The 16742-nt window shown below is 36.1% G+C and overlaps 3 protein-coding genes across 4 annotated transcripts; 1 reads left to right on the plus strand and 2 right to left on the minus strand.

Annotated features, from left to right (window-relative positions):
• The first annotated feature begins 6369 nt into the window (after nucleotides 1–6369).
• On the plus strand, nucleotides 6370–11009 carry LOC116298402 (uncharacterized). Of its 2 annotated transcripts, none has more exons than XM_031706841.2 (6): nucleotides 6370–6675; nucleotides 7547–7848; nucleotides 8092–8220; nucleotides 8591–8803; nucleotides 9017–9175; nucleotides 9838–11009. In XM_031706841.2, exons 1-6 carry the CDS (start codon nucleotides 6464–6466, stop codon nucleotides 9996–9998), a joined length of 1176 nt encoding a protein of 391 aa, XP_031562701.1. In that variant the 5' UTR covers nucleotides 6370–6463; the 3' UTR covers nucleotides 9999–11009. The 2 variants fall into 2 exon arrangements, with proteins under 2 accessions (XP_031562701.1, XP_031562702.1); XM_031706842.2 differs by lacking the exon at nucleotides 6370–6675 and adding an exon at nucleotides 7447–7464 and having other exon boundaries at nucleotides 9838–10954.
• A 15-nt stretch (nucleotides 11010–11024) lies between these two features.
• LOC116298403 (uncharacterized) lies at nucleotides 11025–13495 on the minus strand. Its single transcript, XM_031706843.2, has 2 exons — nucleotides 13198–13495; nucleotides 11025–12493 (listed from the first exon to the last, which is right to left on the minus strand). The coding sequence occupies exons 1-2, from the start codon at nucleotides 13434–13436 to the stop codon at nucleotides 11686–11688; spliced, it is 1047 nt and encodes a 348-aa protein (XP_031562703.1). The 5' UTR covers nucleotides 13437–13495; the 3' UTR covers nucleotides 11025–11685.
• Nucleotides 13496–14040: 545 nt separating this feature from the next.
• Nucleotides 14041–16446, minus strand: LOC116298395 (ragulator complex protein LAMTOR3-A). The gene is made up of 7 exons (XM_031706825.2): nucleotides 16415–16446; nucleotides 16291–16325; nucleotides 15923–15981; nucleotides 15476–15549; nucleotides 14989–15048; nucleotides 14837–14900; nucleotides 14041–14690 (listed from the first exon to the last, which is right to left on the minus strand). The coding sequence occupies exons 1-7, from the start codon at nucleotides 16421–16423 to the stop codon at nucleotides 14617–14619; spliced, it is 375 nt and encodes a 124-aa protein (XP_031562685.1). The 5' UTR covers nucleotides 16424–16446; the 3' UTR covers nucleotides 14041–14616.
• Nucleotides 16447–16742: the final 296 nt, after the last annotated feature.

Genomic DNA, 16742 nt, shown 5'->3' on the forward strand with positions numbered 1-16742 from the left:
TGCGGAGCAAGAAAAAGTTATAAAAGTTCTAGTTTCTCTGCACTTGCGCGCTTATCCGAAAAGGTGCTTTTTATTCAAAGATTGATAGATTTAGTATACAATGATCTTCCACAGTGAAATATGTTTTTTTTTCCAAAACGATTGCAATCCAAGACGAAGACAAAATGAATGTGCGCGCTGCATAAAAGTCCAATAATGTTGTCAAGAGAACGTTTTTAGATGCTGTACATGTATTATGTAAAAATCTGGTTGCTTTTCTTTGAAGGTTAAAAAGCAACACAGTTTTCTTTGCTAAAATTGGAGACACTCTGCGCATCACGTGTCCCCCTTATAAGGAAGAGAGTATGTGGATGGTGGATTATAAAGATTACGTTACGTGTAACGCAACGTGTGACTACTACACGTCATCTGCTGTGTGTAACACTCCCGACTCTGTCGCGATAAAGCAAATCTATATCTGGGACCGGAATTTACATCCAGATAAGAAAGTGACGTTTTTACCTGGATCCATGCACTTCTTTATTGGTAAGTATCTACGATGTGTAGCAATATCAAGCGTACACTGCTCTTTCTTGGGATTCTTTGTCTTTGTTTTGTGTTGTTGGTTTGCTTTCTTTTTCTTTTGCACTCGGAATCCCTGTGGTAAAAGGGGAAAGTAAGAAGCTTGAGAGAGTGAACACTTTCGCATCAGTCTCCAATCTCTAACCCAGAGCCCCCCAGCGCTTACCTGCTTTGTCATCAGCGTTGTCAACGCCTGCAGAGGCGCCAGCCCGCTGAGCGAAAACCCGGATGACTCCCTTGGCACAAGATTGCGTCAATCTAACTAGTATCTCTTGGTCCGGTTAATGTACCACCACAGGCAACCCACAAAAAGGATAATAAATCAGAAAGAAGCTTGCGGAAGAAGTTTTTATATTATTTTGGTTTTCAGGCCCGTCTAAAGGCACAAGTTATTCACTACACAACCGCATAGGAGGGCACTGCCGTTCACATAACCTCAAAGTTGCTGTTTTTGTGTGCGATCCAAGGGATATCAACTGTGGAGGTAAACGTTTTACAAGTTCAGAATTTCAACGATGTAATGAAATATATAGAGAAATAAATGGCACTTATCATTATACAAATTTTTTTTTAAATATCAGAGTGTTCATTACCGCTTGGTATTGAAGATGGACGGATGAAAGCTGATCAAATCAGCGCCTCGTTGGAGTCGGACGACAAGCATAAAGCAAGCAATGCCAGGCTTCATTCTTCTTCCATGTGGTAAGTTAAACGCTAAAATAGTTGTACAATAACGAAAGTTGACAAAAACTTAAACAACCAAAAACAACTACAGTGCCAACAACAGCAGCAACAGCAACGACAACAAAAACAAAGACAACAAAAATAAAAATGTGAAAGTAGTAACAACATGGGTAAGACCAACAACAACAACTGAAGATAACAACTGATTCAACGATGTCAACAACCATGACAACAGATCAATCAACAGCAAGTTTATGTGCAGGAAGTCTTTCATGAAATAATCATAAATATTTTCGGTTTTCATTCTTTAATTTTGCTTTATATCTCATGGTTGTATCACCAGTACCTTAAAACAGAACTCATGGTGTGTCAGTCAAAGCCTCAATATGAAGCACTACATTCAGTTCGACCTAGATCATATCCACTTACTGTCAGGGATTGCTACTCAAGGCTCACCCCATTCCCCCAGATGGGTGAAACAGTATTATTTGACCTATAGCTTTGATGGCAAGGACTGGACGCGACACAAGGTTTGTACTAGTAAATTTAGTATGCGACTGTGGGACAGCACGGTACAGAATTGACGACATCACTTTGAACCAATCACAGCGCCTGATATCGCTGCCAAGCCAATGAAAGTACAAGGCCATGGCACCGTCACCGATATGACACGGCACGTCCGTACTGTTTTTTTTTTCTCATAGTTAGTACTTAAAATTGTCTTCGAGTATGATCGCGCGTTACGTTGACAAGTGGCCATTGCGTTACCTTAGTATCACGCGTTACCTCATTACTGAAATGAGTTGTGTTGTGGCCGGATATATATATAGGGTTACTGATTTTGGCTACCGCATGGCATGGCCTTTGAAATATGCCTTTACTGTATAAAACTAATTTACCTTTTCATCATTACTGTATAAAACTGAGTTAAAGAAGTCCAGCAAGTCTCAAAAGTACTCTTTTCATTTTCATTTTTCTGCAAGTCATTTGATGGCAACAGAGATCAAGACTCGATCGTTCGTCATTGGTTCGAGCCTCGATTTCATGCTCGTTTAGTCAGGATTTACCCAGAGACGTGGAATGGAGCGATATGCTTACGTGCTGAGATCTACGGTTGTCGAGTAGAAGGGCTGACATCATCTGCACTTCAAGAAACATCGTTATTTGTTCCTCAAGGTATGCAATATCTTGTCATATGATGTGCTAGGCAAAAACTGATTGGCTCGTAATGAGCAAATGGTTTTTTTGGTAGATTCAGAATAGGTGGAGTGGAGAAAGTTCCTCTCCCCAGTCCCTAAACAGACACACGCCAACAGATGTCAAAGATAAGCAAAATTATAAATCAAACCATATATATTACAGACATCCCTTTTACATTTCATTTAGATCAGTTTTCGTATGACTATAAAGCTCATGCACGTCACGAACACGGTCGTGACACGGCAAGGCATACGCCAGACCAATCACATTGCACTAGAATTTACTCTTTATCCAATCGGATACCTAGAACACAGCACGAACACGGCGCGGACACGGTCACGCCAAGGGCACGGCACTGCCAGACCAACTAGATGCATTGCGCGATAAGAAATCAGCCAACCAAGATCCTAGAAAACATCACGGTCACGGCACGGCACTCTTACGGCACAGAGATTTTCAGAGTCATGCGAGAACTGCTCTATGTATTTATTGTATCAATAGGACACTTTAAATCCAAAGACGAGCATCGTGTACTGTGTGGCTCACACAAGTGCCATCCTTACGCTACTTGTAAAGTGAAAAGCGGTAAACCTTACTGCACATGCGCACTGGAATGTAAAAATGGCAACAAAGCGTGTGGAAGTGATGGACACGTGTACAAAAGTGTCTGCGAGTTGAAGAAAAAAGCCTGCGAGAAAAACAAGTTAATAAAAGTAGCCAAGCCAACCAAATGTGGTACGTAGTAATGATAACCCGCGTAGGCAGCTGATCTGAGAAAAACATGTTTAGCCAATCAAAGTCGAGAAATTTTCCAAATTTGATTTATCATTTTTAAATAAGATAAATAAGAAATGCTGTGGAATTGACTATTTCCGTCGATGACCCAGTCACAGCTCTCGTAATCACAATTGAGATTTTTCGTTCCTTTAAATTTTTCGTTTTTTCAGTGTTGAAAGAATCCGCTCTCCAAATGTCCGATCCAGATACCGAAGAAGACGACAAACTTGATTACTCCATAAAAGTGATTTTCATTACTTTGATTCTGCTTAGCGTGATTGGTCTGATCATGTTCGCTGTCATAGTAACCCGATGGATTCAAAGCCGGAAATAAAGGTGAATTTCATAGTAGATACTGATTGGATGACGACTATTTGCGTTTTGATTGGTTGAGGTCGAGAGTGGAAGCCATCTAATAGTCCTTGGTACAGTATCGTTGTGATTGTATTGTGAGCATTTTCTTGCGTGTCATTGGTTGGGAGTGGAAGCCATCTAACAGACCGGGTGTTGTAGGGTTAAGATCAGAAACCATTTCAATGTCTACCGCAATTCATTCACATCCTTACAACATTTAATGGTTTTGAAATGGTTTTTTTTTAAACGTCACTGTTCTCGAACCACATTTCCTTTATGCCAAGCATAATATAGTAGTCGTTCAGTAGAAAACATAATGAAGTGAAAGAAGGCGTGTTTACAAATAATAAATCACGAAGCGGCAAGATGGCTAGCTTGGTTCCTGGTTGATGTTTACGCAGGAAGTGATTGTGGTACGAACCTGTCCTTTGAACCATTTCTTTATCAAAAGACACAACTGTTCACCTAGTGTCGACAATTTTCCCTTAGGGCTGTTGACTTTAAACAGTTCAATATTTGCGGTTTAGCGCGTCCCATTTTGAAATCTTTCGCTACTATCAATGTATTGTATTCTATTGTTACCATAGCCTAAGGTTTTCTTTTACATATTTTTCTCTTTGTTAGATTTCCACAAGTCAAGCGAAAACAGGCCAAAAAATTCTAGGACTCCAGAAGCAGTTTATTCAGTAATGCATCCATTTATTTCTTCTCGAGAAGAAATCCTTCCTACATCGATCACTTCATAAATAAAGATAACGCCTTTTTTACAACTATGGAACGCGTTCTTTCGATATCTCTGTTCTGGTTTTCACTATTCATTCTAATCCTCTTGTTTCAGTGCTTCAGTACCGGCAAAAACGCATAACCGAAATTTCCATTTTGGCGTTCTTTCGTTTTCGGCAAAGTATCAGTTATTTCAAATATGTGTTGAATAAATTGTATGAGACCCTATGACAAAGAAGTAAATAATGTCGTGTTCAAAATATACAGGGATTTTTTCCATCTCATTCCGGTCTTATAATGGCGTACGATTGGATAACGACTTCTTAAAACTGCATTTTCTTTTATTTCCTTCTCCGTATCAATACTTTTATTGATATTTATGAAGCAGATAACTCCTTTTTTTCCTTACTCCGGACATCAATGCTCCAGATAAACCCCCTACATTTTCCTACAAAATTTTCATTTTTCTTTCACATCAACGATAGGTTTGCTTTTGTCATCCAAAACTCGCGTTCACTAAGCACGATATAAAATTCTAATCCAAATGACGACTTCCACAATTGTTTGCTGAAAGCTTAGATAAGCTTGTTCACACAAATCTTAACGAATGAGTAATGACTTCCTCTCTGCTTCGTGGCATTCAAAAACTGTCACTAGTGAACAAGCAATGGTTTGATAAAACCCATTTGTTCTGCGGCAAATCCCTTGAAAATTTTCAGTCAATTTTTTATCAAAAAACGCAGTGCTGTTGGCACAAAAGCGGGAGTGATAAACAACTTGAACTTCGAACTTGTTGACACCGCAGTACGTCACAAAGAGATGCCATTTAACCAAACAATTTTTCTATTATCTTTTATTGGAAATGATAGCTATATTCTGTCCCAGAAATGATAAATGAGTTTCTCTAGACATTGACCTGATAAATTATAAGAAAATTGCATGGTTAAAGGCTATGATCAGCACCTTTTCCTCTTTGTAGTAGGGCGTCCTGTACCGTGTCGGCCACTCCTAGTTACGAAGCACCGATTTGTTCAAACAATAAACTTAGTTTATTAATCAAAGTTTGACAGAGTATAGAACTAATTTTTCTTTGGTGTCAGAGGTATTATTACTAAGCTAACACTAAGGGGTTTCCTTGTCTCTGGTTTCCTTTTTAGATTCACTAAAGCTATAGATTGAATTTTCTTCCTTTTGTGGAGTCGTTGGTGCTACTTCCGGTCATATTACTCGAAAATGTAAGAGTCTCGTGATTATAAAGAGGAAAAAATGCTTAATTGGAATTAGAACAAGCAAAAACCAGTTCAAGTATTTGAAGGAAAGAGAAAATGGGGTAGATAATTTCTACCAAAAGCTTTTAGCCAAAATTGAAAAATAATTAAGCCATGCTGCAAAGTTATGATCATCAAAGTATTTTCGCGATAAAAAAAAATTAGATAACTACACCAAAATTATTCACAAATTTTCCATTTTGTAACACAAGACATTAAAATGTAAGCTCTTACTGTTATCAGTGAAATTCAAACCAAAAAGCCTAACCTTTCGTTTTTGTCTTCCGTTTGCACAGTTTTACACGTTTTATTTGTTTTCCGGACGTTGTGTAAGTACATCATAATGATGAATTATTTCAAATAAATTTACAAAACTAGACTTTTGGTTTTGACGAGGAAAAAGTTCCAGGACGTTTCAGCAACGCTCCCAGGAACCTAACGGCTGTCCAGAAAAAGAATGTGACATATTAAGTGTGTTTATTAAAGTCAGTAATAAACGCCTATCGACTCTTCACCCATCCGAAAAGTTACGTCTCATATAACGTCATAAGCTTGAGGGTTACTTAACTTTAGTGGGGGAGGAGTAAAATACTTATTATCGCTACACTAGTTTCTCACTTCGTTTATATCAAAAATAACATTCTAGGAATAAAAATACTATTTTCTAAGATTTTGGTTATATTTTTTGGGTTTTAATTTAGGATTCATCTCGGGGATTTTTTGGTAAGCGTTTCTGGAAAGGCCAAATTTTCCCCCCACCCCACGTGTCTGCAATATTGACATTGGTTGTGGTTAAGTGGTTTTTGTGGGTGTCTTTTCTTGTGCTTTGTGAATCATATCCGTCGACAGAAGAAACGTGAATACACTCTTCAAAAATCCTGCAATAATTATATTGCATGAGAGAAATCATTATCGGCTTGGTTAAATCCATCTCACCACTGCTGATTTTTGCTCTACATGAACAAAAAAACACCTCAAAAATAATGGACCCCTCGAGTTGTGCAAGATTACGAAACACAAAATCTTTCATCGTTATTTTCTTCATTATTATAAATACAGCTCTTTCAAATATTTTACCATCGATCCTATGGAATACAGACAATCCATTGTAAGTATATTGCTTTGTTATTTATTTATGTGTGTTGTAGTTTTTGAATTTTTGCTGGTGGCCAAGGTCGAGACAAGACCAGATAAACACGACAATGAACAACGTATCTATTGTGGTTCTTGGTCTTTCTTTATTCAAATTCTCGTAGTCGCTCTTTAGAATCGTGGTTTTATAGTTTTCATTAAGAATGAGCCGATGTAGAAGAAGAAAAACTTGATGCTAAAACTTAGAAATTTCTTGAAACTCTTGAAGTATTGAAGTGAAGACAAACAAAAAAAAAAAAACGTTCAACCATCATTTTATCAGATGTTAGATTGACTTTACTATTAAAAATTCCGATTTTCTTAATTCTTGATTATTTTGAAGAATATCGAAATCCTGTTTCCTAAATTGTATTTATATTACTATGACTTATACGAGTTCATAAAAATAATTGGTGTATAAGAATGTTCAATATGTTTATATTTCAATGAAGTCTTTTGTATTTCATTCATATGCAAATTTTTGTAAATTTGCTAGTTTTTACAATGCAAATTTTTATATTGCCTGTTCCTTTCTTCAGCATATATAATGTTATATCATATACGTGGTGGCAATTATGACGACACTGACTATGTCTCTCTTCAGGATTAATGTATGCAACTGATCAATATGCATTCACCAATGCATGTATCTATAAATAGATTTCTTTGTTGAAAATATTTTTCACTTCTTTTAAATGGCTGTATTTGTGAGCTGTTTTGGCTGAAAATACGTTACAACTTAAAAGCCCTATTCAAGCTAGAACATGTATTGTCACAAATTATGGTATCTGATTTCAAAATAGCAAGAGATTTTTTTAAAATTTGATGTTGATTTTGTTTTTACCTAGTTTTAAGAATATTGGAGATCAAGCAAGAACAGTATTTCTCAATAACAAGATAACCTTTGTGTGTCCGAACACAGCATTATACTCCATCAAAAGAAGAGATCCATTAAACAAAGATGTTTTGTATGCAAATATCTACAAAGTAGATAAACAAGGCTATGATAACTGCAATTCTACTGATGGATTAAAGATACGTATATGTGACAAGCCTACTGAACTGAATTTTAAAGATGTCTTGATAAACGAAGTTTCATCAATGGCATCTATTCCTGAATTTCACAAGGGGAAAACTTATTATTTTATTGGTAAGTTTGAGTTATTGCTTACAAGGGTTATTTTTGAGTTCTCTGGTTTATTTTCTCCCTCTATAAAAATCAAAATGTGAGTTGAGTGTTGTGTGTTGAATATCATGAAAGAACTGCCTTTACAGGGAATATTTTTTGAATGGCCGACATCTAAATCTATTTTGATCTTTGACTTAAAAATAGGTCTAGAAAGAGTGACATTATTGGAGCTGTTTGACTAATGAGAAATAATGTTTTATGTAGATACATCCTCTGGAACAGAAAATACTGTTAACAATCGTAATGGAGGACGATGTAAAACACACAATATGAGGATGAAAATTTATGTTTGTACAAATTTCTCCGATCCAAAATGTCCCCATGGAAACGAAGGTAGGAAAGAAAATTTGCCACATGAACTTTGTCTTTTTACCAGCTGAGTCGACCTTCAAAACGAATCAAGTTCAACCAATCAGAATTGAGGATTCAACATTCTGTCTTTTTATTAACGTTTCCAATGATTTTGCTAGGAGAACCCATGAAATATAAATTCTTTAATTTAATTATAAACAATAGTCAAACTCATGGTGAACTTACATTATTTTCAATTGACAAGAAAAATCTATTGCAAAATGCTAACCAAAAATAGATTACCTGTAATTGTTTTTGGGGAGCATGGTCAAATCAGCTGGTAGGTTATGCTCTCGTAAGATACCTATCCACTGTACGAAACAAGCATAAACTAACCCTCGTTTTTCTTCAGTTGTAAATGGAGGCTGGTCTCCATGGCAAGAGTGCAAATTTGGAAACCAAAGTCGTCATTGCAACAACCCCTCACCTGCTAATGGAGGCTATCCATGCGAAGGGAATAGTTCACAGTCCTGCACATCAATTAAGCCTACACAACCTAGTACCATTAATAATTATACATCAGGGAATAAGAATTACAGCTATGCTTTTACTCCAGAGAGAGGCAGTAAGTTTCATGTGAATCAATTACTGGCTTTGTTTTTTTGTAAAAATCAACATATTACTCAAGAGTTTTAGAAAATGTTCATACTCCCCTGCAAAGGGAAATTCCTGAGTTAAGAACACATTATTAGACATCAAATAGTTATATATATATTCAAGATTTTTTTTACCTTATTGGAATGGTATTACATATAGTAATTTCTTTAATCATTTTTAGGGAGGACATCTGTGGCTGACACCCTAGGAACACTAAGTGTGGGTGCTGTTGTTGCAATATTTCTTGTGATTTTTATTGTTGGATGCGTTCTTGGTCTAATTGTTGGTGTACTAGGAACACATAAAAAGCTGAAACAATTTGTGGTCAAAAGGAGACCAGGTAAGAAATACTGCTTTTGGCAAACCTCTATAGAAATCCCTACCATCACCCTACTAACACTCTACAACTGATATCCAACCATCAACCAACTGACACCCCACTGACATGCTACCAACAACCTAATGACACTCTACCATCAACCTCCTGACACCCTACCAACAACCTCCTGACACCCTACCATCAACCTCCTGACACCCTACCATCAACCTCCTGACACCCAACCCTCAACCTCCTGACACCCTACCATCAACCTCCTGACACCCTACCAACAACCTCCTGACACCCTACCATCCACCTACTGACACCCTACCATCCACCTACTGACACCCTACCATCACCCTCCTGACACCCTACCATCACCCTCCTGACACCCTACCAACAACCTCCTGACACCCTACCGTCAACCTCCTGACACCCTACCGTCAACCTCCTGACACCCTACCGTCAACCTACTGACACCCTACCGTCAACCTACTGACACCCTACCGTCAACCTACTGACACCCTACCAACAACCTACTGACACCCTACCATCAACCTACTGACACCCTACCGTCACCTTACTGACAATAATTTTTGGTTCCATAACTTATTCTAACTAATAACACTATTAACAACTACGTCTTGTTAGTATTAAACTATTTTCCTGTGTTTCTATTTCAGCACGATCAAATAATAATGCCAACAGAAATAGTTGTGCATCAACTGCACATTTTCGGCCTACATCATTTGCAAGTATACTTACTACTAGCACAGGAATTACCAATTTTGACCCTCCAGTTGAAAATGATAATTACGAGGCAGCCGAGTCAAGTATTATATGATGACAATGATTGCACGCCAAGCATTGGCAGTGGTGCACTGGGAACAGCCCCTTTTTACCAGGAATGATGGTTATGGTAATGACAACAATGATGGTGATGACACAAATAATATAAGCATATTGATATTTATTAGCCTTTCCGAGTTTGACAAAAAGATTGGCTTGAGAAGGCATCGCAGACCCAGTCTTACTCAATCAACCTCAGAATGCTTAATTATAGTGCACAGTAATAAGTGCAAGACGTCATCTATAGGATATTGGTAAGCAATAGTCCCCTTCACAGTTCCCTGCGCCATCTTGAAAGGTAGCCGTGCCTTTGCATTGAAGCGAGACGAATGGCAAACTTGCAATGATAGAGACATTGTCCAAGGTCCCTAACTTTGCATGCTCACCGTTCGTCTCGCTTCGATGCAAAGGCAAGGCTACCTTCCAAGATGGCGCAGGGAACTGTGAAGGAGACTATTGGGAGGATGTTGGTATGGGATGTTGGTTAGTATGTTGGTGGCAGGTTATCGTTAGGATGTTGGTAGGTTATCAATACGTTGTTAGTAGGTTACCAGTAGGTTGACAATATGTTAACATTAGGTTTTCAGTATAACAAAGTATTGTTTACTTTGAAAAAAAAATCAATTACCAAAATGGTTTGCATGAACAGTCAAATGCACAATTATTTTATTTATTACTGAGTGGACACCCAACTGAGACCACTTGAACAAACTTAACATTAAATTTAGCATTGTAGAATAAAAACTTCAGCCAATCAGGATCATCATATTGTCTCAGCCAATCACAATATTTCATTCATGTCATTTATACAAAATTTCACTCAATGCCGTGATTGGCTAAACTTTGTTTGAGTGGTCCTCGCTAGTGCATCTGCACAGTAATACCTCTTACAAAAAGAAAAACTATAGTTTCATTCATTTTATACTTTATTGTATTTTTTTACGAAGCACATAGTCTGTACATATATATATATATATATAGTATAATTTTGAAAGAGTTATATGGAAGAAAATAAACCTACTTTTTAAAATAAATTGTATATTTTTTATTTAACTTTATCAATCTAAGTGTAGAGGTTTGAAGTTTTTAAAAATAAAATGCAAACTGATTACTGTATTGAAATCTGTGTGGATTCGTACTTGGATTCTACTTTGTCACACAAAAATAGGAAAAACTTTGACTTCCAGGTAAGTCTTGTCTAATTTTGAATTTGATTTTAAATCTTACTAACAAAATACAGTTTTCAAAATAATTCTCTTTACTGGTGAGTAGAGATTGTCAAAATGAGAGGCTTAAAATGTATATTTAGAAATTGAATTAAATTAATACCTGGAGTAGATGATAGGATTTTATGATCAACAATACTAATATAGTGTAGAGTGTTTTCACTCACGTGAGAAGGCAGCCATAAACAATATAAACTTTCTGCACAGTATTTGCATAAAAATAGAGTTCAATTCCCGGAGGATAGAAAATGTATTGTTTTGGTACCCCATAATGGCCACTGTGACGTCACATGAAAACGTTCTATAATGGGTAGTTAGACACCCAATATACTTCGACATTTCCACCCAAAAGGTCTTGGACTACCATACAAAAATCAAATGTCAATTGGCCACGTACAAAAATCAAAATATAATCGTCTACATACAAAAAAATACATTTGTTCAAATTCAAAAGTACTAGTACTCAAAGACTGCTTTAGAAATGTCTCCACTGCGCATGGTCTCAACGGCAGCTAGATACTCCTGCAGCTGAAATGTACGTACACCTAACTGTTCAAAATCAAGATATCGTACACCCATATCCTTAATGACCTGTATGGCTGGGGTGAAATTGAAAGGGTTAAAACTTGACGTCAAGATTTTGAGTTCCTTTTTGTAGATTTCATGGGGGTTCAATGTCACCTCTGAGCTTGGTAAACAAGCTCCTAATAGAAGAAGCTTACCGCCATGACGCAACCATTTCAAACTCTGCTCAAAACAACTGGGATCGCCTGTTGTATCAATAACAATATCAAAACCCCATTCCTCATCTTGTTCATTCTTTGCATTTCTAGCTTCGGTAATTAAGATATCAGGATTTACAACTTGGTATCCAAAATCCAACTGCTGTGCAATTCGTTGACGACCTTTTAATACATCTGACATAACGATTTCTCTGTAACCTCGAAAATGAAGAAATGAAGCCCACAATAGACCAGTATTCCCTGCACCGCATATAAGAATTTCAACATCAGCCTTGACTGGCGCAAGTAAATCCCAACCATGTAGCACACATGATAGTGGCTCTGTGAATAGGGCTTGCTCAAAAGTGACTTGGTGAGGCAGAGGAATGACATTCTTGGCCGACAGTCTGCAAAACTGTGCCCATCCTCCATTTCTTTTGACACCTATGGTTGCATTTTTACCTTCGATTTTACAAAAGAAGGGCTGTCCTTTGAGACAGTAGTCGCACATATTGCAACTCGTGTATGGATTGACGACCACCCTGGAAGAGAGACCAGAATCAAATTACCACTGTTTTCGTTGCTATCCTGATTGCTACCAGTGATTGAGACAAAAGTGGTGAAGTTATGGGGCAATAAACTATAGTCAATCAAATGAGCTGTTATTTAGTTCTCTTGGACCTTTATGTACTCTAATGATTCATTTAATTGACATTAGTCTATTGCCTTAACCTGTTGTCGTAGTTTGTCTCGATCAGCGCGGAGCAAATAAAAATGGTGGCGATGGTAGAAAAATAGATCTTAAACAAATGAGTAAAAAATCTGCACATTGAAGAGAATACTTGGATATGGCAAGTATGAAAGCCATTATATGGCATTTCTAATTACGCAAATCAAACGATGATGTCGTTAACCTGATTGAGTGACCATACAGTTGTCCAATATTACGCGTATGATCAATCGCGGGATTCCTGTGGTCGTATGATGAACCCTCCTAGATATTGTAAATTTAATCTTCTAGATGCAATTTCATTCAAGGAAGCTTAAAAAAATCCTCTTACTAAACAAGAATAATACAATTTATACTAATTATAAACAAGTTTAATATGGCTATCGTACCTGTAAAGACATGCCACGAATCAAAACAAAATGCAATTCGACTATAACGTACAAAGTTTGAAAATGAAAAAAATTCTTCAAAAAAATATAATTTTTAAAAGCTTTATGTTCTGAGACCTTCTCTTACCTATCACCAACAGTTACATGTTTAACATCAGCTCCGATTTCCTTCACTATTCCAACGAATTGATGTCCAAGGATGATAGATTTAGAGCATTCAATTTTCCCCTCAAGGATATCGAGGTCTGTTCCACTCACAGCAGCGTATGTGATCTTAACAATAACGTCATTTGCAGACTGTACATGAGGCATTGGTCGAGTAATAACAGATAGGTGGCCATCCCACAGCTGTACGGCGTTATTCATGGCTTGAATTTACAGGTATAATCAACGTGTATTTAGAACTTCTTCCGAACCGTCAAATCTATAAGTGCACTACTAGGCAGCCGAGCCTTGACCTCGATCCCATGTTTAGATATATCTCTCTTTCCCTTCCTTTTATCCATCCATTCTTCATTTCATATATTCTGCTCATTCATTCTCTCTTATTCCTCAAATCTTTTCCTTTCTTTTTTCTTATTTTTTTCTTCTCATCTCTCATCCTTCCATTCATTCTTCCTTTCCTAAATCTTTTAGCTTTTCATTCAATCTTCTATTCATGCAACTCTTCCATCCTCTACTCATATTTTCGTTCTGCCTATCTATACTTTCCCCCTTTCTTCCATCCATTCTTCCTTCCTAAATCTTTTATCTTTTCACTTATTCATTATTTTTCTTCTTTTTATCTGTCCTTCCCATCTACCTTTTCTTCTCTTTTCTCCCCCCTCCCCCTCCCCACTTTTTCAATATATCAATTTCCTATTCCATCATCCCAGTAGTATTATGAAATGAAATGAAAAAACACTCAATACTAGTAAATGCATTTTTTCCCATTCACTTCCCAGTTTGTTATACATGTTTATCCTCAACATTCATTCCAAATTAGCAGTTTTATTTTTGTAAATTAAAGAGTTACATATTCATTCAATCCAAATATCAAATATTTTTCTTTTTCTTGACCAGACAGATAAGAATTAAACTAAAGATGGATATGTTAACAGAAGAAGCAGAGGTAAGATGAATATGAAAAAGACAAACACTGTAAAGTTTTCTTTGTGTATCATTCAAGAAAACTTCCTACCTCCCATGGCCACCCCCTTTTGTCAGCGAGGAAGCATCTAACACAGATGGCAGAACTTAGCATAAGACATCTATAAGATATCAATGTTTGTTGGTCTTAATCTTTTCTGAAACTAAACATCAATTTGAATGGAAAAATGAACAAAAATAGTTCTTTATTATGAAATATTTCTTTCATGATAGTTTAGTAGTGAGAACATTTTCTATTAGTTTTTGACATGATCTTTTATGAAAGCAAAGACCTTGGTATTTGAGAAAAATCACAAAGTTATAAAAATACCTCATGAGCTTCTGCTAAATTTTTTTTTTAGAAAGATAACTATCTTATTTATCATAATGTTTTAACAATAATTACTAATAATAATAATCACACTCCTTCAACTGTATTCTTCATAGCATTAATTAAGTTTTCAAAATCTGACTCCAAGCTGAGGATGACACCTGGAAAAGAATTAGAAAACGTTATTGAATAAAATTAAATATTTGAAGGAAGGAAAAGATTTATATTAGATTAATAGTCGATTATTAAACATAACTTTTAAAAAAAGGAAAGTAAAAAAATGGAAAAGGCGAGAAACTGAACAGACCTGTGTTTGCGGTACTTGATGCAATGACACTCACTACAAGTGGCAGATAATTGAAATGAACAACCTAGAGAAATCAAAAATTCACAAAATTAGAATGATACAAAATTGGTATTTGTGCCTATATACCAAGACAAAAGAATATATATCCTTACTTGGTATGATGGAAAAGAGCAAATTATGTTTTTGTTTCTTGATAATCCAAGTTTGCTAGCCTGAAAATAATATCATTACTAATATTAAGAATATGAAATCAAGTTTCATTATTATGAAATCAAATAAGCATGTGGTGGTTACACAGTAATGCGAGAAGATCTATATGGCAATAATAAATTAAAGTTTATAGTATATAGCTGCTTTATGGCAGAAAGAGCAATTCTAAAATATGAATGACTTTAATTCTATAGACCTTTCGTAAGATAAAGAACACGGTGCATGATAGTCTAGCTGAACCGTCCAGCTTGGGTACAAACATCTTTTGTTCATTATACATTTTATGGTGTTATGTATGCCAAGGCTATACCTGAATGCATCATGTTTATTGAATTCAGAAAAAAAATCTATGTCATGTCTATTCTCTTTGCAGTGTTATTTCATTTTTTGTTCTTTCATATGTTCTTAGAGTGCAAGACCTTCACAAACCTGTTCAGTTGCACTTGCAAATATTGCTAGGTAGCTGCTACGTAATGCACTGGAGGGAGCTCTTGCATCAGCAACTATAAAAAATATCAGGTAATTAGTGTAAAACATTAGACACCATGAAACAAACATGACTTTCTTTGCCATAGTAGCACTGAAATTGGTTGGAGGAAAATTTCTGAAATTTTGATTGGTTGCGAGTGAAAGCCCTTGGAAACTAAACGCATTTGCTATAAATATTCATTAATAATGTAGATAGTAAAATACTAGTATGTTACTACAGAAAAGCCTTAGCACACGCATTCAAATAACGATGTAAGAAAACATAGTCTTGGGACAGATTTTACAACTATTTCAGCACCTCTAGTTCTGACCTCTCGCATCACATTTTTGGAGTGGAGGATATCAGAAAAAAGGCGTTAGATTTACAAAGAATGCTTATTAAACTACCTTTGACGACTGGAACGCCATCTCTATCAGTTACAATGATGGCTAGAACGCCTTCAAATCTGCAACATCACCAAGGAATCAAACAAGCAGGTTAATTTAGACTTACCAACAAAACTAACAACAAATTCAATTCAATTTAATTCAGACATCAATAAAAACAGCTGATTACTAAAAAAAAACACTTAATTTTATATTTAAACCTCCCGAATCGGAATTATGATAATGTACATTATCTTAAGAAAGAAAAATCGTAACGGTGTCAAAAGATAGAGGATGAATATAAAAACAACTTGAAGTCAGTCGTATGAAGATCTCGTGACATGTAGCTGATTTCTTCAAACAAGAATGGTTGAAATTGATCGCCTTACCTTCTTAAGATTTCCTCAAAATATTGATGAATTCCCTACAAAATAACAATATTCTTTAAATACGATAAAATCATTCCTAAGAAGTAATTTAAAATTTTGAAAATTATTGAGTAATGCTTCTTACCTCCGACATTTTTTCAAGGGAGCGCAAAAATGGTCAGGCGTTCCAATTAAAGGAAAAAGACTGGTACTAGCAATCACATTCCCATGGGGGAGGGACATAGTGGACATCGCGCATTTTTTTGATATCTTCCACAAGTCTCTGTATTTGTTTCCTATATAAAGTTTCTTTCATATAATTGAATAATTTCCTTTTTTTAAGCTCTTAGGAAGTAAATTGAATTTTTTCTTATATTTAATTTTCGAAGAGGGGAATAAAATTAAAAACAAATAGAAAACGGCACCTCGAGCTGTTTTTCCCGCGCTGTCAATCATCTTTTATAAACCTCATT

The sequence above is a fragment of the Actinia tenebrosa genome, unplaced genomic scaffold (genome assembly GCF_029948245.1).
Source record: "Actinia tenebrosa isolate PJP-AT-01 unplaced genomic scaffold, QUT_ActTen_1.0 PGA_scaffold0__85_contigs__length_37466705, whole genome shotgun sequence".
Classification (NCBI taxonomy): domain Eukaryota; kingdom Metazoa; phylum Cnidaria; class Anthozoa; order Actiniaria; family Actiniidae; genus Actinia; species Actinia tenebrosa.

Excerpts from the sequence above, each read along its gene's own strand:
- LOC116298402 (XM_031706841.2), top strand. The coding sequence starts at position 6,464 with ATGAGAGAAATCATTATCGGCTTGGTTAAATCCATCTCACCACTGCTG. Across the intron at positions 7,849-8,091 it reads GAAAACTTATTATTTTATTG|ATACATCCTCTGGAACAGAA; the intron begins GTAAGTTTGAGT and ends TGTTTTATGTAG. Across the intron at positions 9,176-9,837 it reads TGTGGTCAAAAGGAGACCAG|CACGATCAAATAATAATGCC; the intron begins GTAAGAAATACT and ends TTTCTATTTCAG.
- LOC116298403 (XM_031706843.2), bottom strand. The coding sequence starts at position 13,436 with ATGAATAACGCCGTACAGCTGTGGGATGGCCACCTATCTGTTATTACT. Across the intron at positions 12,494-13,197 it reads CATGTAACTGTTGGTGATAG|GGTGGTCGTCAATCCATACA; the intron begins GTAAGAGAAGGT and ends TCTCTCTTCCAG.
- LOC116298395 (XM_031706825.2), bottom strand. Across the intron at positions 15,049-15,475 it reads TTGCAAGTGCAACTGAACAG|GCTAGCAAACTTGGATTATC; the intron begins GTTTGTGAAGGT and ends TATTATTTTCAG. Across the intron at positions 14,901-14,988 it reads GCTCTTTTCCATCATACCAA|GTTGTTCATTTCAATTATCT; the intron begins GTAAGGATATAT and ends TGATTTCTCTAG.